Raw genomic sequence first — 23689 nt, 5'->3', positions numbered from 1 at the left:
TGGTACAGTGGTTAAGTGCTCCATCTCTAACCAAAAGGTTGGTGGTTTGAACCCACGCGCTACTCTGAGGGTGAAAAGATGTGGCAGTCTGCCTCCATAAAGATTTACAGCCTTGGAAACCCTATGGGGCAGTTCTACTCTGTCCTATAGGGTGGCTATGAGTCCGAATTGACTCTATGGCAAAGGGTAATGGATAACATTAACAACAACCGCCACCCACCCCGGCCAAAACAAAATCTAGAACACACCCCTACAAAGGAAAAGTGGATACTGGTGAGATGTGATACACCTAAGGCATCAGGTTCCTGGGAAAGCTCTGGAGTTTTCGGTTTAGAAATGAAACTGCATGTTGAGTAGCAGGTTTTCATGTTTATTATTGTTGTGTACGGCCCCCCCACCCCCCTTTTGCATTACAATCTAAGGTGAGTGATCTATTGCCAACGGGCACAGATTCTCTAAATCAAAGTGGCACGGGAAACACGCTTTGTGTAATCCTCTTTAGCAGAAGATACACTAGGCAATCTATCTCCCTACTTCTGCTCCCTGGACAGCAAGAAAATAACTAGAAGGGCTGCTTGGCTGGAGGGCGGGGTCAGGGTGGGAGGCAGCAGCCGACCCTCAGTCGGAATCCATTGTGAACAGCTGGATGTCTTGAGGGTTCCAGTACAGGCCTGCAGCGGAGTTGTAGACAAGAGACCAGACGTAGGGGATAAAAAACTCCTCGGGCTGCTCCTCTTCCACGTATTTGAATTTCAGTTCTGGAAATTTCTGCAATGAAAACAAGGTGATTTGATAACTTCACAGTTCCCTGGAAAAGCAAAAGCAGCAGAAGTTTATACACTACTAACTGGTAATTAATAACTGGTAATAGGGCCTGAGAGCGCCTGGCTTTAAAATGTTTTTACTTTCAAACAACTCCTACGAAAATGCAAGTAGAAAGAGCAATTTACACTATTGGTTCTGGTCAGCTAATGTCCATTTGGCTGACAGTCTGCTGAGAGGAGTAGGGACTCAAACAGGGGTAGAGGTAAGGAGAGAAACATCACCAACTGAGAAACAGATCCCGCATGGGAAGGAAGACACGGGCTCAAGCAAATACCACCTACTGTACAGTGCTCAGGGCTGGTTCTTCTGGAGAAATATGCTTTCAGGAGTCAGTCATTCTGGAGAAGACGACTTTCCATTCACAGTTCCTGACTTGACCTGAGATGTCAGTCATGGTCTGGGGCAGGCCACATGCGGCCAAGAGCTCAGCCTCGGCCTTGGCCTTGGTCTCTTTGGAGGCAGGCAGGCACGAGCAGGTCTGGCTCTGCACACTCTTGCAGTGGCCTGGGTCTGCACTCCTCTGTCCCAGCTGGTAAGTGAGAGGGTGGGGCTTTAGCAGCCCTAGAGGGCACTTAAATTGTATTGCTTCACCAGGACTGGGGGCTTTGGATGTTCTAGTCTTACTGCTGACCTACTTATTCCTACAGGAGCAGTGGGCATGAGCCTCCTCTCAGCAGCCCCAGGAGCAGGCTGAAGTCCACGGAAAGCCCCTGAGGCTTCTTGCCAGGGTGACTGTGACTGGCAGGAGTGGCTGCAGTTTGGTGACCTTTCTGCCAGGTGTGGTGGGGTAGGGGGCAAGCTAAGTATGTTAAGAGGAAGTAGACAGTGGAAGGTTGAAGGAGAGAAGGTAGGACACAATACATATACACAAACATGCCTCCATACGCACATTTTCCACATCATACTAGGATGCATGGCCCTGAGGGCAGAGATTTTTACTTTATTTTTATTGTACTCATACAAAGATTGACACACACATTGTTATGTGACCCTAGCTGCTCTCCCCACAACGTGACAGCACATTCCCCACCCCCCAACCTGATCCCCCGTGTCCACTCAACCAGTTCCTGGCCCCTTTTGCCTGCCCATCTTGCCTCCAGACAGGAGCTGCCCATTCAGTCTCATCTATCTACTTGAGCTAAGAAGCACTCTCTTCACAAATATCATTACACGTCTTACAGTCCGGTCTAATCTTTGAATAGTTCGCCTTCGGAATGATTTCAGTTCTGGGCTAACAGAGAGCCCAGGGGGCCATGTCTTTCGCTGTCCCTCCAGTCTCAGTCAGACCATTAAGTCTGGTCTTTTTACTAGATCTTGAGTTCTGCACCCTACTTTTCTCCTGCTCCGCCAGGGACTCTCTGTTATGTTCCCTGTCAGGGCGGTCATTGGTGGTAGTCAGGCACCATCTAGTTCTTCTGGTCACAGGCTGATGGAGTCTCTGGTTTATGTGGCCCTTTCTTTCTCTTGGGTTAATTTTTCCTTGTATCTTTGGTGTTCTTCATTTTCCTTTGCTCCATGTGGGTTGGTACCAATTGACACATCTTAGATGGCTGCTCGCTAGCTTTTAAGACCCTAGTTGCAACTCACCAAAGTTGGATGCAGTACATTTTCTTAATAAACTTTGTTATGCCACTGACCTAGATGTTCCCTGAACCATGGTGCCCGGATTCCCACCCCTGCTACTTGGTCAGAGATTTTAAAAATTTGTTCTGTTTGCTGTTGTATCCCCATAGACAGTGCTCAGGCACTGGAACAGTGCAATGAAAGAATGAAACAAAAAATCAACCATCTGTGAGGACTAAGTCCCAGATACATTAGTAGGTACTTCATGTATATTATTTTATTTAATCTTTCTTATGTGAGTCATTTTGGAGCCCTGGTGGTGCAGTGGTTAAGAACTCGGCTGCTAACCAAAAGGTTGGCTGGCAATTTGAATCCACCAGCTGCTCCTTGGAAACCCTATGGGGCAGTTCTACTCTGTCCTATGGGGGTGCTATGAGTCAGAATCCATTTGATGGCAACAGGAATGTGAGTCATTCATTCATTGTATTTAGTACATGCTACTTGGGGCCAGACAGGCATTGTATGTGCCAGGGGCTAGGGACATAAAGGCACAGCAGCCAAAAAACAAACTGTCCTTAGGGAAGGTACATTCTTGTGGGAGAGAGACAAGTGAGTAGCATCAGCAGCAGCAACAACAGAACAATTCTAACACAGTAGTAAGAAAGGGAAGGACAAGATGCTCTAGAGGCCTGGAGGCAGAGGAGGCGGCACCCAATGCAGAGGGAGGTGTGTCCCCAGGAGGAAGCATTGTGGAGGGAAGGCCTGTGGGTGAGGCAGGGGGCACATCACGATGGGGGGGTCGAGGAGGTCTCATGTGTGCAGAGTAGAACTGCTTCCCAGGGTTTTCAAGAATGTGACCTTTCAGAGGCAGATGGATAGGCCTGTCTTCCCAAGCACCTCAGGGTGGGTTCATACAGCCAATCTTTTGGCTAGTGGTAGAGTGCTTAACAGTTTGTGTCACCCCCAGACTCTTGAGGAGAGGGTGGAGGGAAAGTAAACACTGGCGAGCAGGGCCAGATCTGGGGAGGCAAATGAGCCTCCTGAAGAATCCTGAACTACTTCCTAGGGCCTGGAAGCCTCTCAAGGGCTTGAAGAAGGGTGCAGATGGTAAGAGTGGCCCCCAGCAGCAACCTTTTGCTCTCAGTGTGGTGAAATGGGGGGGACAGGGCTAGTGCCCTGTCAGGTAAGGGGCAAATAAGCCTGAATGAAGCCAATGCATGCTGGGTGGAGAGAATTAGGTGGATTTAAAAGATATCTAAGGAAGAGAATCAACAGAATTTGTGGGTTTTATCATTTTAAAGGATAAAAATGGTAACAAATTAGGTAAGAGGCCCAAAGCGGGGAGCTAGGACCTGAATCCACATTTGTCTCATTCCAAGCCTGTTGTCTAATATACACTTGACTCCCGAAGGGCTTGGGATACACACTGCTGACTTTCCCCAGCACCTGGGGCCCTTAAGTGGTATCTTGGGTCGCTGTGTCACCCTGGGCAGTCCTGAGTACGCCTGTCCCAAGTGAGGAGCTAACACACACACACACGCACGCACGCACGCACACACAGAGTTACCAGATTTTTAAACAACATTTACAATGATTGGGACTAAACAGACTAAACACCTAAGTGATGATCAGAGAGGGGCAGGGTTAACCAGGAAATGCTTTGTGCGAAGGTGACTTTTGAGATAAAATCTTTCTTGCAAAAGTGTATAGGAATTCCTAAGAAGAAAGGTTTTCTGGTCACTGATGTTATTTCATCATTCCAAGTCACTGCAGACAGCACAGCCCATCTGTACAGCTTTAGTGAAAACCAACTTCCTACATCATGGCTCCCAGAATAGTATGTAAATATAGGTTTCATGCCTTGTTGTCAGGTGCCGTTTAGTTGGTTCCAACTCATAGTGGAACAACAGAACGAAACATTGCCCGGTCCTGCGCCATCCTCCCAAATCGTCACTATGTTTGAGCCCATTGCTGTAGTCACTGTGTCAGTCCATGTCATTGAGGATCTTCCTCATTTTTGCTGACCCTCTACTTTACCAAGCATGATGTCCTTCTCCAGGGACTGGTCCCTCCTGATAACATGTCCAAAGTACGTGAGATGAAGTCTCATCATCCTCGATTCTAAGGAGCATTCTGGCTGCACTTCTTCTAAGACAGATTTGTTCGTTCTTCGGACAGTCCATGGAATATTCAATATTCTTCGCCAACACCACAATGCAAAGGCATCAATTCTTCTCAGTCTTCCTTATTCACTGTCCAGCTTTCGCAGGTACATGAGGCGATAGAAAGGACAATGGCTTGAGTCAGGCGCACCTTAGTCCTCAAAATGACATCTTTGTTTTTAACACTTTGCAGAGGTCTTTTACCCAATGCAATGTGTTTTATAAGTGGCCCAAATCCCAGCATTACCTACCCTGACAGCCTCTCTCATATCCTCCCTCACCATATTCTTCAGTTCCTTTCTCAAAACTCTTCTGGTTTAATGAAAATCCAAGCTTTTTCAGGCTCTCAGTGTTCCTAATCAGCTCTTTGTTATCATCTGTTTAGGCTAAGAGTCATGGTGTGTGCTGATGATAATGTTAACGATTGCAACTTCAAGTGTAACTTCTCTGAGTGGGCTCTGTCAGTTTGGCTGACAATGTTCAGTTAGCTCAGGGATGTGGCACTACTTCCACTATGCGCTGACATGAGCTGGGATCCCCTTGGATCCCCCTGTTTTCCACTCCCTTGTCATCATTTCACTTGAATTCTGCCCACCCTATGCTCAGTATTCTCTGGATGTACCGTAACTGCCCAAGCAGGTGGGTGGCCTTTGGTGGCCTGGGGCCTTTGACATCCTTGCTGAGTCTCCTCACACAGTCTGTGCTGCTTCCAGCCTGGCAGGGTACTCTCAGGTAGGGGGGACATGGTATGTGGAGATGGCAACAAGTCATTGTCATGGAAGTCAGGTATTTTATATAGGTAGCAACTCAATGAGATTCTTTTCTGGGTGCAGCTAATAGCTACCACTAACCAAACACTTCCTATGCACCAAACCTGCCTGGAATCTCCGCACAGAACATCAGGGCAGTCACCATAGTGTGCCGGCTGACACTGGTCTCACCAGCCCCAACTAGCAGAAGACAAAGTAGAGGCTTGGAGGGCTAAGTGCCTGGTTCAAGGTCACACAGCCTATGAGGGGCACAGTAAGGGTTAAAGCCTAGTCTGACTGAGTGTACCGGATCAGTGTGGAAAGTGACACCAGAGATCTAGCCACCTGCTGTGGACTGAACTGTGTCCCCCCAATATTTGTGTTGTAAATCCTTTGTTATAATAAGAGGCTGTATCAGTGCACAGTGTGTTTTAAGCTCATCACTTTTGAGATATAAAAAGAGGAGATTAGGACAGAGGACCAAGCAGAGACGAGAGAAGATAGATGCCATGCCACGCCAAGGAACCAAGGAACAAGGGCCTTCGCCCAGAGCTGACAGAGAAAGAAAGCCTTCCCCTAAAGCAGGCAACCCGAATTTGGACTTCTAGCCTCCTAACTGTGGGAAAATAAATTTGTTTGTTACAGCCACCACTTGTGGTATTTCTGTTACAGCAACACTGGATAACTAAGACAGTACCCTAGGGCTTTGGTATTAAACTCCATTTACCTAGGCAGCCTTTTCACTGTATGGCACAGAACCCAGCATACTGCTGGTCCTTATCAGAGATGAGGACAATGACCACACAGCCACGTGATAGCAACAGTCAAGAAAGGATGGGGGCTCTGTTTGAACAAGAGGCATTTACGCCATAAGAATGGAAAGAAAGTCCTAGTTCTTGGAGCAGCCTCAACCTTCAGGCACCTTTGACGCTGACTCTGAGGGTAGAGGTGCAGCTGGGGTGCTCTGACAAGGTTGCAAGCCTGAACTTCCTTTGTCAGTGGGCATAACAACAGCCTATGTTTCTGTGTGGTCATGTAGCCATGAAAATGAGCTTCTTCCTGTTAGAAACAGAAATGACTCAGGCATGAAGCCTTTTCTCCCTCCTGGGATGTATTTGGGGGTTTTCCTATGAATATCTTAGGAAGGGACGTGAGGCAACTGATCTGAGACAGCTTTTGACACCTCTAAGGAGGGTGGGGAAACCCTGGTGGCGTAGTGATTAAGAGTTATGGCTGCTAACCAAAAGGTCAGCAATTCAAATCCACCAGGCGCTCCTTGGAAACCCTACAGGGCAGTTCTACTCTGTCCTGTAGGGTTGCTATGAGTCAGAATCGACTTGATGGCAATGGCTTTGGTGTTTTTTGGAGGATGAAATAGGACATAAAACAAGCAAACTTTAAACTGGATTCATAAGGTTTTTTTTCTAATCAAATCAAAAAAACTCAGGCAAGAGCCACTCAGTGGTCTGGCACTTAGGTTACCTGCCCTCATGGCTGGGGGAATTGATGATGACTCAGCTGGAAAAAGTAACTGAGTCAAAGACTGCCCTTTTAGAGCATCCAAAGGTGGGTCTAGGAGGGGCCTACTCGGAAAAGTACCTTGTCCCCATGACTACCTTTCCACGCCAGCTGGTAACAGCAGAGGTGAAAATGCCTCATTCTCATTTTAGCTAATGTTTATGGCAAAACATTCATTCATCTTACCATCTGCAAAGGCACATGACATCTCTTCCCAACATGGAGACTCTTTCTCAAACCTGAAAGTAAACTAGTTGGCAGATAATAACTATGGCTTTCAAATATAATAAATAAAATTCGAATGAAGGGTGATACCCAAAGTAGCAAGGATATCCTACTAAAAAAATTATAAAATTTATCGAAGAGTATATGGTATATAATAGTATATAAAAATAGCATAAAACAATATAAGCTGTCAATAGTAGAAACGTGTAGATTTTATTATAAAGTCTTTCTTCAAGCTGATCAATGATTCTTTCTAGAGCCCTGTAAAAACCCGTTGCCATTGAGTCAATTCCGACTCATAGGGACCCTACAGGACAGATGAGGACAGCCCCACAGGGTTTCCAAGGAGCGGCTGGTGGATTCGAACTGCAGACCTTTTGGTTAGCAGTTAATCTCTTAACCACTGCGCCACCAGGGATCCATTTTTACAGCAATTCTCCATTAAAATTTTACTAATTGATTCTGAGATCATAGCTGTCATTTACTGATTACCTGTTATGTGTTGGGCATGAATAAACACTTTACACAGAGCTACACATTTAATCTTTGAAACAACCAGAAAAAGCATTTGAAAGGCAAGTAGATCACATGTGTTTCAGCCCCATCTTTTCACTCAGCAAATATTTACTGAGAGCCTAACCGATCATGGGAATGGCGCAGAACTGGGCAGTATTTCATTCTGTCATTTATGGGGTCGCCATGAGTTGGGAGCCAGCTCTACAGCAACTAAAAACAACACTATGCCGTTGGCACAACACTGAGCACACAGCTGTGCGTAAGACACAGTCCTGGCATTTAAGGGCCGTGAAGTCCAGTCCTTATTAGCTGGGTGACCTTGGACTCAGGCTCTGAAAATATAAAGTTTGCTACACTCTGAGATTTTGCATTTAACCGTCCTGCCTACTCCTCAGAGTTGTGGTGACATTCAGAAGAGATGAGCCACGCAGAAGTGCTTTATACAGCGCCTGACACAGGTAAGTGCTGCATGAATGCTGGCTGCTATTGCTGAATGTTGGCTGCTATTGCTAATGTGAAGATGACAGGAAAAGGTAAGGTAAACTCATAATTTTATAACTTTCAGCAGTCAGATCTAAAAACTAGAAATACTGGAACTGGCCTGGTACCACACCCATTTCTCTTGTGCCATCCAAATGGATGCTTCTCATTTGGCAACCCTACCCCTGACTCATAATAATAGAAACATAAATGACATGAACCCTTCCGCGTGAAAACCCAGGAAAAAGTGCTGACAAATAGTTTAAAAGCAATGGACTCATCTTCATAAACATTTAAAACATGGAGTTATCTTAGTAAGAGAAGATAGTTTTGAATAACTTCCTTCTTTCCTTCTCTCAGAGCCTGACTCTACCTGAAGGGAGGGAACTGGCCCTGAGGTGGGTTTGTGGTTTTGGTAATGAGAACAAGGGTCATTTCTAAAACATATTTGACATTAAGAACATGACCTATGTGTTCACAGCCTTCTTGAAAGATTATATGGCATGTTCAATGACATCCAAGATGGAGCCAGGAGAGTGGCATCTAACCCTTTGAGCTGAATGGGCCTGGAGTGGCTTAGGTTACTGGGAGCCAGGACACTGTGCCTTCTGCTTGGCGCTTACAGAGACAACCCAGTAGGAGAGCTCAGGGGAGGTGACACTCACTGATTGTTTCCTATGTGCGAGGCACTTCCCACCCTACCAAAGACCACCCTATATAAAACCAAAAATGGCACCTCTCAGCTCACTGATTCATTTCCTTCACAATGCTTAATGTAATCGGTGCTTATCTTATATATTAATTTATTTGTCCACTGTCTCTCTCCCCACTAGAATACAGGTTTCAACAAGGCAGGAACCCTTCAAGTCCTTGGCATATTATGTCTGTGGAATGATGATTAATTCACTAAATGAAAGAATGACTTCAAACCTGTACAATAACCCTGTGACATAGGTATTAACTCTATTTATAGATTAAAAAAACGAAACAAAAAACCCAATGCTCAAAAAAGTTACATAACATGCCAAAGAAGACACAGTGAGCAAGTGGTGGAGCCAGAAGCTGGACGAAACTCATGCCTTCCCCAAGGTCAATAGGTACCTGGGTGTGCTTGTCTTTATAATATATATACTGCCACACCTTTCTCCTGTGGAGAGGCTGATGGGTTCGAACTGTCAAACTTTTGGTTGGCATTCGAGAGCTTTAACCACTGTGCCACCATGGCTAAACGGACATTAGGTGTCCACATCTTTCAAGTAATGGTAACGAGCTTCAAACACTTCTTCACTGTCCCCCCCGCCAGTATGTCACTTTATCACTGTTCCTGAGTTTCCCCACCTGTGGGATGATGGAATTGATCTCCAGGCCCGGTTTCTACTCTGAAGTTCAGGTGGCCCAAGACTGGGGGATATTGTCTCTGTCCTGGCTCAACTACTGGCAAGTTGGGTCATTTTGGGCATTTCTCTAGGACTCGGTTTTATCGCCTTGTATAAAACGAAGGACTTCTGAGCTTCCTCCAGTTGAGACTGGGTGTGGTTTTAGGAGATGACCCTGATAAAGTGTAAACGTTTTATTCTCTGCTACACTTCCCAGGCTCTGCTGGATCATTCTGGAAAAAAAGGTTGAATGAGCTGAGCCTGGGCTCAGCTGCCACCTTGAAGTCAAGCTTTTACTAATTTCTACTTAACTAGGCTTCACTTGGTGGCCAGCTCAGCGGAGAGGGTATTTGAAGTTTACTGAGCTGTCCTGTGGTTTCACAACAGATTGTCTCAAAGGCAAAAAAAAAAAAAAAAAGCCAGATCCTTAAAACCAAGACAAACACGAGGCTGTTGCAGAGTGGCTCTGTGGCCTGAAAGCTCACGGCCAAGGGGGTTCAGGGTCCAGATTTCGCCCCTGCTGGTGCTGGCTGGTTAGGGCCTGATGCCTTCCATAGACTGGGTTCCTAAGTCAGTTGTCTCCTGAGTGTGCACCACTGGTCGCAGGGGGACAGAAAGGTCAAGTACAGACAGAGCAGCGTGAGGACATCTTTAGGCCAGAAAAACACTTGAACACGGAGACAGCGCCATGTACATTCGGAACCTACAGGGCCAGTTCCTTCTCTCCTGGAGTGAGCAAGTGAGGTACTTTGGGGGCTGTTTGCTTGGCACTTTTCACCAGCACTTACAATGTTCAGAAAGGGCAATAATGCATAAATGGCAAGAAAAACAAGAGTACATTCTGTAGGACTGGTTTTATAAAACCAACACTTGAAAGCACCAGGTAAAAAGCATCCTTTTTCCAGCAATGAGTTGTTTTTAAGACCAGTGTACTGTAAACATTTTAAAAAGGTGAATAATAGATGACAAACACAAAAAGAGTTTTGAAAATGCTTTTTGGTCAACCTGATTAACTGGGAATGTGGCCTCTGCACAATTAACTGTACCCAAGTGACATCTGATTTGACTCTCTCCCAAATCTACCTCTCTGTCTAACAGCTATAGAAAGCCAAAATAGTTTGAGATTTAAATTGGCATTCTTAAAAACATGTGGTCTTCTAATATGTCTTAGGCATTTGAAAAGCTAAGGAAAAGACAAAAGGCTTTATGTAGCCCTGAGGACACTCGGGGACACATTTTGTCAGAATTCAGTCCAAGAAATGTCATCGTCTGAATGTCAAATCGATAAACCTAGAAACAGCCTCTCTTTCCCTAATGCTTGTTTTCAAGCCAGTGGTGGAGAACATCATCTTCCTGTGACGGCTGAGGGAAGCCCCACTTCTCACTTGAGAGCTTCTTCATGATGCTCACCCAATCACAGTCCTTTGGCGAGCGTTCTTCAGCTTTCCCAGCTCTGATGTCCGGTCAGCTTCTCTCTATCCACAGCTCCCCTCTCTTGGATATCTTAGGACTCTCAAGTGGGCTTGCTTTGAGGATGACTAAAGCTTTGGGAAGGTGGAGGTGGGAGCTCTGGAGGGTTGGGAGCTTTGCTTTGATTGTTATGACAAGAATTCATCTAGAACTGGCTAGCAGTGGGCAAGGTGCTAGTTACCTCAGGCCCAGGCTACCCTGATAAGGGAGCCCCTTGCTTCTACCTCTCTCTTTCTGAGATAGTTGTCCTGTGACTCAGCTCAACAAAGAGAGAACACCCATTTCCTAAGCTTGGAGCTTGGTCTCAATCCAAAGCTACTTGCAACAATCCTGTTGTTTTGATTTTTGGAGCCAGAGGTAATGCTAGACTCTTGAGTTTGACCAGAATGCTTTTATCAGCTCCAGTGAATCAACCTACCACAGTGGGACATCCGGACGCCCATCTCTGAGACAAAGCAAAGGTCTGATTTAGTGGTTGAGGCTTGGGTATAACAAGCAGACTGAAAGCTTTAAAGACCGTCTCTGCTGTCAGTCATGGGATCTGATGAAAACCCACAGGAAGTTCAATGAACAGATGTAGGGCTCAACTGCAATAATTTTATTACCACAAAAGTTCAATGGCATTTCCCCCTTTCCACCTAAAGATTATACAGATAGCATCAGAAACTCTGGCAAGCACCTGGCACAGCTCCAGAAAGTTTAATGTAATTTAAAATCAAACAGCTACATAGCACATTAAAAAAAATTTTCTTTTTAAAAGACCATATTAAGGCCTCTGAAGAGACAAGTAGGTAGGTTATCCTCCGGAGTGAGGCAGCCCGAGTAACTGCTGGCAGATGGTGCTGGTCAGGATTGATTAGGTTAGTTATTGTAAGCAGCACACGAAGGCTTGTGGTGGGTAGGTCCTGCTCAGATGAAAAATAAACTGGGTTCAAGATCCTGTCATAAGATAGCAAGGTAAGAATTTATTACAGGGCCATTTTTTTTTTTTTTAATCCAGGGGCAAAATATAAAATTTGAGGAGTATCCAGCCTCCCTGTCATCCTCCCCTCCACATACTACTACTGTTTAACATTGGGTCCTTCAATTATGGGTCCTTAAGCTAAAGGCTAGGGAGCACCAACTATGTATGAGGCATTGTGCTTGGGACCGTAGTGGACAGACAGGAATAATTGTGGCCCAGGATGCTTAAACAGTAAGGAAGAATAAGAACAGGAGGGAGCATAAAATAAGACAGAGACAGTACCACTAGAGGCTCCCCCAGGTCTACCTGGCCCCTCAGATCTAGCTAATGCTGAGGTTGGAGGATTTCAGTTGGGCTCAGAGGCAAACTCTGGGAGAAATAATGAGCTGAAAAACTAGGACACTTCTATATGATCAATTCAGATAAATTATTTCCTGAGTAGATAAATCATTTCTTGAGCAAGACTGGATTTCAGGTTCTTCCATGTGTAATGGAGTGAGCCACAAGAGTATCAGATATTACTACTTAACTGACAAAAAGAAGATAAATGCTGGTCTACGAGTCACAAGAGGCCCCTGGGTGGTGGTGCAACTGGTTTGCTCTCATCTACTAACCTAAAGTTTGGTGGTTCAAATCCATCCGGCAGCACCATGGAAGAAAGGCCTAGTGATCTGTTCCTGAAAAGATTACAGCCAAGAAAACCCTAAGGGGCAATTCTACCCTGTAACATACGGGGTCACCATGAGTTGGAATAGACTCCATGGCAACATGTTTGGCTTTTATTGGTATGAATAATAACAAAACAATGAGAAATATTTCTATCTTATGTGAACTAATTTTAAAATTAATGAAAAACTCAATATAAAATATAGAAAACTATAATGGACCACTTATTATTAGAAGCAAATTACAAGTTAAGCAATATAAAGCTAAAATTAAGACGCACACGATGGGGGTGGCTCAGAGGACAGTTACAATACACCGCATATCCAGGACCGCCATGGCTGGCTGTGCAGCGTGCCTTGGGGCTCTTACCACTAAAGAAGAGTAGTTATAGGGTGAGCAGACAATTCTGAAAGCTCAGGCCAGGCAACTAGCCACCTCTCCCCCAGGAAACTGCCTTGCTTCCTCTGAGTGTCTACAGTAACACTAACGACTTCTGTAACTGGTGGCAAAAAGACTCTTAGAACACATACAAAGAACACAGTACAAGGCTGAAGGCCACTCTCATGAATTTTCCACCAACTTGTCACCAGATCATCAGCCAGACTTTGAAGCCCACTGGAGTCTGGCGCCTCAGCAAATGTCCCTGTTAGACCCTTCACTCATGGGAAGGAGAGACACTTTCCTTTGTCTCCATTCTTAAAGTTCTCTTATTTTCTGAGGGTCATGATGAGGTATGGAGGAGAAAAAAACCAGAATAAGCTTTTCTGCTGCCAGGTAAGTCTGAGAAGAGCCTGGACAGATGGACAGCGTTCTGCCCCACGGGGACAGAGCTGGGGTGGGGTGGGGAGAGAGCTGGCCTTCCACGTGGAGAGACCCTCAAGAGCAAACAGGCACAGGGTGAAAAGTATGGTATCTGGGAATGGCAAGTAGTGTGGTGTGGCCAGTGTAAAGTCTTTTCTCTGAACCTGGAGTAAGAGAATTGGTTGAGGATAGAGATATATAATTAAAAGTCATCAGTTTTGAGGTGGCAGCTGAGGTTGCTGGGTTGTGTAAGTTCTTCAAGAAGACTGAAATGCACTGTTTCCTCAAACCACCTGCTCCTGAGGCAAATCAATCCCAATTCAGCAGGCTGGGAGGAAGAGGATATTCTGATTCCCACGTAGGAGACGAGAAGCAAAAGCAGGGAATGAACTCTTTTGTAAACTTTTGCAGAACTTCTTTTGCTGAAAGCTGGCCCAGAGGGGGAGCCAGAAAGGACTGGAATTGGTTGCCCTTCTGCACATAAAGCGGTGGGGATCATCCTTTAGAGAGGATACGGATATCTGGTGGATAGAGTGACAACCCAGAAAACAAATACTTTACTAGGAGATAACACTCTAGTTAGAATTCAAGCTCCATGAAGGCAAAGGGTTTTGTTTTTCTTCTATGATGTGCCCCTTAGTGCTTAGAATATTGCCAGGGGCTTAATAGACATTTGATGAATGAATGAAAAACAAAGGGATGCAAACTGTTTGTGGAAAACCCCAGAATTATGAAAACAGAGATGTGGAAAATTGAGTCCTGCACACCAGGTGACTTAGTGGAATAATTTTCCAAAGTTATTTGGGAGAAAATGAGCCGTATTAAGCCCAAGGCAGGTTGAGAAGTGAATGAGCGAGCTCTCTTACTTGGAATTTTGGGGGCAACACTTCAATCTAACAGTTTTACTTCTCAAATTGCCTGCTCTCCTTGTTACCACTATCTATTCTCAATTACTTAGGAAGATCCGGCTCATGGATAATGTTGCTATAAATGGTTACTACCATATTTTATATTTCATTATATATCTAGTGACGGACAATAAGGTTATTAACATGTATATGAGTTATAGCCATGGACTAGACTTGGCGCATAATATGTAAGCTGAGACAAGTTCCATTTTTCATGAGTTCTTTACCTTTTACGCTTATTAAGGTTGCAATATGGTATTAAAAAAAGAAAGGCATATAGCCTCAAGATGTAAAAGTTAAGCCCTAACTACTGTTATCAGTGATAATCTTTCTCTCATACTGATTTTCTTCAGACCAATTTATAAACTAGTGGGAGATACGGAGTGGGGGAAAGATTCTGGATCACGTTTAGACATTTTGGCAGAACAAGAGTCTCTGTCATGTCTGAAGTGTCAATGCTGGGAGTTATAAGTGGAATGACATTCACAGGTCTGTGTGGATGAGGGCAGACAGGAAGGTGTCACTGGCCGGCCTCAGCCCAGGCTGGTGAGTGAAGGAGAGTTAGGGTAATTTAATCAGGTGGAAGCACACGTTTTTGCTATAGTATGTCAAAGAGCTATCTAGAAAGAGAATTCCAACTAAGACAACTATAACCAAAAAACCCAAACCCATTGCTGTTGAGTTGATTCCAACTCATAGCAACCCTATAGGACAGAGTAGAACTGCCCCACAGGCTGGTGGATTCCAGCTGCTGACCTTTTGGTTAGGAGCCGATCTCTTAACCATTGCACCACCAGGGCTCCGAGACAAATATGGAGATAAGAAATTGTTCTTAATTTCTTAAGATCTACCTTTGAACATCTTAGAATTTAAGACTTTTTCAAGCCTTCAAGGTATGTCATATATTTTTAGAAAAATCGTGCTTTAATTAATTCCTTAGCAAGAAGTAAAAACTAGGCTTTGATAATGAACATTCTAGAGCATCCATTATATAAGAGTTTTTTTCTTCCTCTGTGTATGTTGAGAACAATTTACTCACAGTGTTATGTGAAAAGCTCTGTGGTTGCTAAGCCAGTGATGTTTTCTTCAATCTATTTTGAGAAAATCCTATTTAAATCCTATAATTCTAATGACAAACAACTCAAAGTCCAGTCTTAGCACTTCCTATGGCTGTATTTCCCAAGGACCCATGCATGATCCACGAGTGGGCGAGCCACACCTACGGCTTCCCTGCCAAAGCAACAGTCCTGGACCCGAGGTTATTCCAATGTGTGTTATCAATGAATTAAAAGCACATAACAAGATTTGTTTACTTCTTCACTGTCATTAGGGCTAAGAGAGTGAATTAGTAAATCTAGAGGAAAGGGAATGGAAGTTAAATGCTCTACAATACTTCTAGTAAGATCATTTGCTGAAGAGCGGAATTTGGTACGAAGTGAGTCCACCTTAGATTTCATTCAAGGAAGAACTCATGCCTTTGAATTATGGTGTTGGTGAAGAATATTGGACATACCAAGCTACCAGAAGAATGAACAAATCTGTCTTGGGAGAAGTACAGTCAGGACACTCCTTAAAAGCGAGGATGAAGAGACTTAGTCTCACATACTTTGGACATGTTATCAGGAGGGGCCAGTCCCCAGAGAAAGACATCATGCTTGGTAAAGTAGATGGTCAGCAAAAAAGAGGAAGACCCTCAATGAGACAGACTGACACAGTGGCTACAACAGTGGGCTCAAACACAGCAATGATTGTGAGGACGGTGAAGGACTGGACAGTGTTTCGTTTTGTTGTACGTACAGGGTCGCTATGAGTCGGAACTGACTTGATGACACCTAACAACAATAACATGCCAGTGAAGTTCCAAAATCATGTGGCTGAGAGGTAGAGCTATCTAGAAGATAGGATCTCCCAGCTTGAATACAACAGGTCTAGGTCACTCCTTTATTACTTTTCTGAGCCTCAACTCTAAGAAACCAGGGGATCACAGAGTATTCACACTAAAAGGGACTGAACACTCTCCCACCCCCACATATTTACTCCTATCCTTCTAAAAAGAAGGTACAAGTGAACAAATAAAAACACAAAAATCCTTAACAGTCAAGTGGAAATGATATTAAATTAAAAATGTATAATTTTTTTCAAGAAATTGTCCTAATATAATATGTATGTATATATATAAAACAAAAAACAAAAACCAAACCCAGTGCCGTCGAGTCGATTCCAACTCATAGCAACCCTATAGGACAGGGTAGAATTGCCCCATAGATTTCCAAGGAGCGCCTGGCAGATTCGAACTGCCAACCCTTTGGTTAGCAGCTGTAGCACTTAACCACTACATCACCAGGGTTTCCAATGTATATATATGTATATGTATCGTATATATATATACACACACATATACATACAGTAAAATTTGTGAAAGCCAGAACCTGTGTAAGGTGGAAACTTGTCAGAGAAGGAAAACTCAAATATTTCCCACCAATAAACAGTGAGAGAAAAGTGGTAAGACTGCACCCTGTTAAAGGCGGAAAACGTTGAGACCCAGAAAAACAAGGCAGTCCTGTTGATCTCTGGCTTTCACAGGTTTCTCTGTATATTCCCTCAGCCTGAAACTCTTCCAACTCAGGCTTGTTTAAATGCTATTGATGAATTAGTTGTGCTTTTTTCCTCTTGAAGTCAGTAAACATGTACTATTAAGTTGATTCAAAAGATTGATTTTGGGTTATGTATCATGCTGTATGATATTAGTGTGTTCTTCTGATTTACAAAACAGCTAAAAATTGTGAAACGTTCAGTTGGCTGAGACCTCAAGACAGGAGACAAGCAACAAATGCATTAGAAAGAACTCATCCGAGGACAATGTTTCCAACTTTTCTCGGGAAAACATGAACAGGAAGACACAAAGACAGAGAAAAGTGGGTGGATGGGTAGATCACTGGAGGAGAGAGGATAATAAAAACACTACCTCAGTGAAGGTACATGAACTAGTACCAAAAAAGAGAGCAGCAAAGGGTAGGCTGCTCTACTATATATTAAACTATACAGCTAAAATAATGGAATGATATCATATCCTTCCCTCCCTCTAATATGGATCATCACAGGAGGATATAGTTTAGGTGGCGCAGTAGTTAAAGTGTGCGGCTGCTAACCGAAAGGTCAGTGGCTTGAATCCACCAGCTGTTCCACAGAAGAAAGATACGGCAGTCAGCCTCTGTAAAGATTACAGCCTTGAAAACTCTATGGGGCAGTTCTACTCTGTCCTATAGGGTTGCTATGAGTCAGAATCAACTTGAGAGCACACAACATGTTACAGTCACGGAAAACTAACCAAAAGATCTGTATAAAAGAAAATCTCATCTAGGGAAGACAGGGTAAATATTATTTTGTAGTTTAAAAGTAGTTGTTGAGATTAAACCTTCCAAAAATTTTCATTTCAGAAACGTGAGATTTAAAAATATACATGAAAAGAATCAAAGTTCAGATTTCCTTTATGTACTACATTGTATGAAGAATACTGTGGCTCCCATACTCACCATACTTCTTCCTCCCCACTCCTTGATTTCATTTTTTTTTTAGTAATTTTTATTGTGCTTTAAGTGAAAGTTTACAAATCAAGTCAGTCTCTCACACAAAAACCCATATATATCTTGCTACACACTCCCAATTACTCTCCCCCTAATATATTTTTTTTTTTAATGAGGCAGCCTGCTCTCTCCCTCCACTCTCTCTTTTCGTGTCCATTTTGCCAGCTTCTAACCCCCTCCACTCTCTCATCTCCCCTCCAGGCAGGAAATGCCAACATAGTCTCAAGTATCCACCTGATCCAAGAAGCTCACTCCTCACCAGCATCCCTCTCCAATCCATTGTCCAGTCCAATCCATGTGTGAAGAGTTGGCTTTGGAAATGGTTTCTGTCCTGGGCCAACAGAAGGTCAGGGGGCCATGACCACAGGGGTCCTCCCAGTCTCAGTCAGACCATTAAGTCTGGTCTTTTTATGAGAATTTGGGATCTGCATCCCACTACTCTCCTGCTCCCTCAGGGGTTCTCTGTTGTGTTCCCTGTCAGGGCAGTCATCGGTTGTAGTCGGGCACCATCTAGTTCTTCTGGTCTCAGGATGATGTAGTCGCTGGTTCATGTGGCCCTTTCCGTCTCTTGGGCTCATAATCACCTTGTGTCCTCGGTGTTCTTCATTCTCCTTTGATCCAGGTGGGTTGAGACCAATTGATGCATCTTAGACGGCTGCTTGCTAGCGTTTGAGACCCCAGACGCCACTCTTCAAAGTGGGACGCAGAATGTTTTCTTAATAAATTATTTTATTATGCCAATTGACTTAGATGTCCCCTGAAACCATGGTCCCCAGACCCCTGCCCCTGCTACGCTGGCCTTCGAAGCATTCAGTTTATTTTGGAAACTTCTTTGCTTTTGGTTTAGTCCAGTTATGCTGACATCCCCTGTATTTTGTGCTGTCTTTCCCTTCACCTAAAGTAGTTCTTATCTACCTATCTAATTAGTGAATGACCCTCTCCCACCCTCCCCCTCCTCATAACCACAAAAGAATGTTTTCTTCTCAGTTTAAACTATTTCTTGAGTTCTTATAATAGTGGTCTTATACTATATTTGTCCTCTTGCAACTGACTACTTTCACTCAGCATAATGCCTTCCAGTTTCCTCCATGTTATGAAATGTTTCACAGATTCCTCAATGTTCTTTATCGATGCGTAGTATTCCACTGTGTGAATATACCATAATTTATTTATCCATTCTTCTGTTGATGGGCACCTTGGTTGCTTCCATCTTTTTGCTATTGTAAACAGTGCTGCAATAAACATGGGTGTGCATATATCTGCTTATGTAAAGGCTCTTATTTCTCTAGGATATATTCCAAGGAGTGAGGTTGCTGGATCGTATGGTAGTTCTATCTCTAGCTTTTTAAGGAAGCGCCAAATCGATTTCCAAAGTGGTTGTACCATTTGACATTCCTACCAGCAGTGTAGAAGTGTTCCAATCTCTCCACAGCCTCTCCAACATTTACTATTTTGCGTTTTTTTGGATTAATGCCAGCCTTGTTGGAGTGAGATGAAATCTCATTGTAGTTTTGATCTGCATTTCTCTAATGGCTGATGATCGTGAACATTTCCTCATATATCTGTTAGCTACCTGAATGTCTTCTGTAGTGAAGTGTCTATTCATATCTTTTGCCCATTTTTTAAGTGGGTTGTCTTTTTGCAGTATCATGTAGATTTTAGAGATCAGGCGCCGATCAGAAATGTCATAGCTAAAAACTTTTTTCCAGTCTGTAGGTAGTCTTTTTACTCTTTTGGTGAAGTCTTTGGATGAGCATAGGTGTTTGATTTTTAGGAGCTCCCAGTTATCTAGTTTTTCTTCTACATTCTTTATAATGTTCTGTATACCGTTTATGCCATGTATTAGGGCTCCTGACGTTGTCCCTAGTTTTTCTTCCATGATCTTTATCATTTTAGATTTAGGTCTTTGATCCATTTTGAGTTAGTTTTTGTGCATGGAGTGAGGTATGGGTCTTGTTTCATTTTTTTTGCAGATGGTTATCCAGTTATGCCAGCACCATTTGTTAAAAAGACTGTCTTTTCCCCCATTTAACTGCTTTGGGGACTTTGTCAAATATCAACTGCTCATATGTGGATGGATTTATGTCTGGATTCTCCATTCTGTTCCATTGGTCCATGTATCCATTGTTGTACCAGTACCAGGCTGTTTTGACTACTGTGGCGGTCTTGATTCCATCTTAATCAATCCATTAACCAGTGTACTATGTGAAAAACACCAGGGTATGATAAGTATAAAGCAAAGTTCCTATTCTTAAGGAACTGAAAATCTAGTAGAGACAAAATATAAATGTACAGACTACATATTTAAATAACAATCTCATTATTAAATACCAAGAAGACTGATAAAGAGTGAACCACTGGAAGGGTTCCCAGCAGGGAGAGGTCAGTCAATGCTGGGAGAGTCTGCATAGGTGGTGGGTCAGACCCAGGGCTGTGCAGGGCAGGTGGAGAGGGGGAGAGGAGGTCATTACAGGCAGGAACAAGCAAGGGAGAAAGAGCAGTGTATTCCGGGGCTGGGGAGCACAGAACAGGCAACGGAACATGCTGGGAGGTGGTGGGGGCTGGGTCGTAAAGGTGGACTGGACTAGAGTCTGAATACTTTATTTTTCCTGGATTCTTCAGACATGTGGGCAGGAGGCAATGAAGGAGATGAGAGGTGGCAGAGATGGTGATGGTAAATGTGTGTCACATTTTCCCCCACCCAAAAGCCACCCTGGAGAAACAGGCTCCATAGACCAGGAGCAGAAGTACCCCTGGGTAGGTGCTTCTGCAAATTCTTGGAGCCCAGATATTCTGTGACTCAGGAAGACAGAAGGGAAAGAAGGACCAGAGGTGAAAAGAAGTTGGATGTTGGAGGAGTCATACATGTAGGAGAAACGTTCTCAGGAATGGGGAAGGGCTGAGATTGAAGACCTGCTAAGGCGTCCCAGCCCACTGGAGTTGAGAAGATTTAGACACCAGATATTTAGCCCAACTCCCTTATTTGACAAATGGGGAAATGGAGGCCTACAGAACAATGATTTTGTTCAGGCCTCAAGGCTAAAATGTGGCAGAGATCAAATAAGAACCAAGTATTTTGGGCCCTTGCTAGGCTGTCCTACAACAGAGACAGAGAGGCTGGGAACCAACAGGCATGGGGCCTGAGAACAAAGTAAAGGGTACCAGCAAGGAGGAATATGTAAAGGATGGTGAAAAATGGTGCTGCAAGATAAGCCAGTTGGTCCAAATGCCAGTAAGAACTTCTTAGTTCTACCAGTCTGCAAGTCACTTCTCAGTTAACTACTTTTATGTTACTGTAGCCTGTCTTCAAAGGTATTAATGTGAGAGAGATTCTGAATATAAGGTGACAAGAGTTCTAAGCTACACGTCTGGGGTCTTAAACGCTAGCAAGTGCCCATCTAAGATGCATCAATTAGTTTCAACCCACCTGGAGCAAAGGAGAATGAACACCAAGGACCCAAGGTAATTATGAGCCTAACAGACAGAAAGGGCCACATAAACCACAGACTACATCAGCCTGAGACCAGAAGAACTAGATAGTGCCCGGCTACAACCGATGACTGCCCTGACAGGGAACACAACAGAGAACCCCTGAGGGTGTAGGTGAGCAGTGGGATGCAGACCCCAAATTCTCATAAAAAGACCAGATTTAATGGTCTGACTGAGACTAGAAGCACCCCGGTGGTCACGGTTCCCAGACCTTCTGTTAGCCCAAGACAGGAACCATTCCTGAAGCCAACTCTTCAGACATGGGTTGGACCAGACAATGGGACAGAAAATGATACTGGTGAAGAATGAGCTTCTTGAATCAAGTAGACACATGAGATTATGTTGGCATCTCCTGTCTGGAGGGGAGATGAGAGGGCAGAGGGCATCAGAAGCTGGTGGAATAGACACGAAAAGAAAGAGTGGAAGAAAGGAATGTGCTGTCTTATTAGGGAGAGAGCAACTACAAGTATATAGCAAGGTGTATATAAATTTTTGTATGAGAGACTGATGATTTGTATACTTTCACTTAAAGCACAATTAAAAAAGAAAAAAAAGTTCTAAGCCACAGTAGTAATATCTTCTTTGGTTGGAAGTTCTAAACAGATTGCCCGGGATTCTGCCCATATGCCACATTCTTCATAGGTCAATGCCAAACTACATAGCTTCTCAAAAGTGCAGAGTGGCTAAATAAATCGGCAAATTGTTAAACATGAGTGCAGCAGAGTTCTTTGGGTAAATAATTTTAATTCTCTTTTTGGTCTTGGTTTTTCTTGGACCAAGGTCTCCCCACAGTGAGAATGGGAAGGAGAGGGTATGATGAGCTGGAAAGGAAATGTTTCCTTTTAGGGTCCCAAGAAATAGCCAGGAAGGGCTCCCACACAGTAGATGAGCAAGAATGAAGTGGCTGACTACAACAGGAACAATGGCTCCCTAAGGGGGTGCCAGCCAGGGACTGTTGGTGCTGGCGCTGCCACAGAAACAGCAATGACTCCGAGCCTGGCCAGCAGTGTGTGCTGGGCTTGGGCAACACGTGATGGGAGGGTGGGGAAGGGCTGCAGGGGGCCATGGTGGGTCTTAAGTCAGTCACACTCATGTCTCTTCAGCTGTCATTCTCTGCTCCCACTTGCCTGAGACAGAGGCACAAAATGGGCTTGGGGGCCTTAGTCTAGCACCGAGCAACTAAGAAGTCCAGTAAAAAGAGGGTATTTTTATTGCCAATATTATGGCAAAGAAGAATACTTCAAATTCTCTCCTTTTGAAAGCCAACGTAGACAGAGGGTAACAAACAAGGGACAGGCGATGGGATCACAACTCAAATGTGATCCAGATCTCAGACTGCATGCCACAGAGGAGAATATTCACAGGAAGCTCATGAATGTGAAAATGTTAATATTTGTAAGCTGGAGCAAAGATCAAATCTTCCATTTACAAAAGCCTATTCTTTCCCATTCATGACTGCTGCTTGTACCTTTTTTTGTTCAAAAAGGCAAAGGTTTTATGTTTCATTCCTCACTGTGTTAGCAGTTTAAAAACTGGCCTACCACATCCAAAACGGAGTCTTGAACTGACTGCAGGGCAGGTCTGGAATGTAACTGCACTGTATAAATCTGTGTGATTTGAAATTTTTCTGTAACTTCCTTATGAAGGGAATATTTTAACATTTTACAACATTATGAACAAGCAACAACACTGTCCAAAAAAAAAAAAAAAAAAATCCATTGCCATCAATTCCAACTCATATTGACCCTATAGGACAGAGTAGAACTGTCCCACTGGATTTCCAAGGAGTGTCTGGTGGATTTGAACTGCTGACCTTCTGGTTTGTAGCTGAACTCTTAACCCTGTGCCACCAGGGTTCCAACAACGTTGTTGGTAGGTTAAAAGTCTGTGCAGAGGTGGCAAAGCAGTGACACAAACCACCAGATGAGGGCACCACAGAAGGGATGACACTCCATGCTCTGAAGAGGGCAGCTCCTTGAGCCCCACCAACATGCAACGTGGTCCCACGCACAGATCAGTGGAATGATGGTCAGACAAGACAAGACAAGGCAAGGAAACTCGGAGTTAGTCACCGTTGTTCTTCTTCTCTCCCTGACAGTGGCTCTCAACACTGTGGATATAGACTGGAAGGTGGTATAACCCCAAATGCCATTTGTTGGATCTGGTTAGAGCCTTGGGAGCCAACAAGCTGTGTCTCACTTCATAGTTAGAAAGCGGAAGCTGGCGCAGGCATTACATTTTGACTTCTGCACCTTCTAGTTCCCCAGCTTAGGGACTGGAGGTTATAAAAGGCAGGACCTGGGCACATAATGCTCCCACGACAAGTGTCACACCTACCAATCGTGTGAAATATAAATACTATGATAAGGAAGGATAAACTTTAAGATTACTAT

The 23689-nt window shown here is 44.0% G+C and overlaps 1 protein-coding gene across 5 annotated transcripts in view; it reads right to left on the bottom strand.

Annotated features, from left to right (window-relative positions):
* Positions 1-339: 339 nt before the first annotated feature.
* Positions 340-23689, bottom strand: part of DYM (dymeclin) — a 358557-nt gene continuing 335207 nt past the window's right edge. Inside the window, exons 16-17 of one of the 5 annotated variants that reach the window (XM_023543797.2) lie at positions 7004-7067; positions 340-768 (exon numbers count right to left, since the gene is read on the bottom strand). In XM_023543797.2, the coding sequence (XP_023399565.1) occupies positions 593-768; positions 7004-7067 (240 nt within the window). In that variant the 3' untranslated portion in view covers positions 340-592. The remainder of the gene's footprint in view (positions 769-7003; positions 7068-23689) is intronic. The other 4 variants (XM_023543796.2, XM_023543799.2, XM_064294538.1 and 1 more) reach the window with 4 other exon arrangements.

Source organism: Loxodonta africana, chromosome 11 (assembly GCF_030014295.1).
Source record: "Loxodonta africana isolate mLoxAfr1 chromosome 11, mLoxAfr1.hap2, whole genome shotgun sequence".
NCBI classification, from domain to species: Eukaryota; Metazoa; Chordata; class Mammalia; order Proboscidea; family Elephantidae; genus Loxodonta; species Loxodonta africana.
The sequence above is the reverse complement of the archived record's forward strand: the minus strand, read 5'-3'. Positions and strand labels throughout refer to the sequence as shown.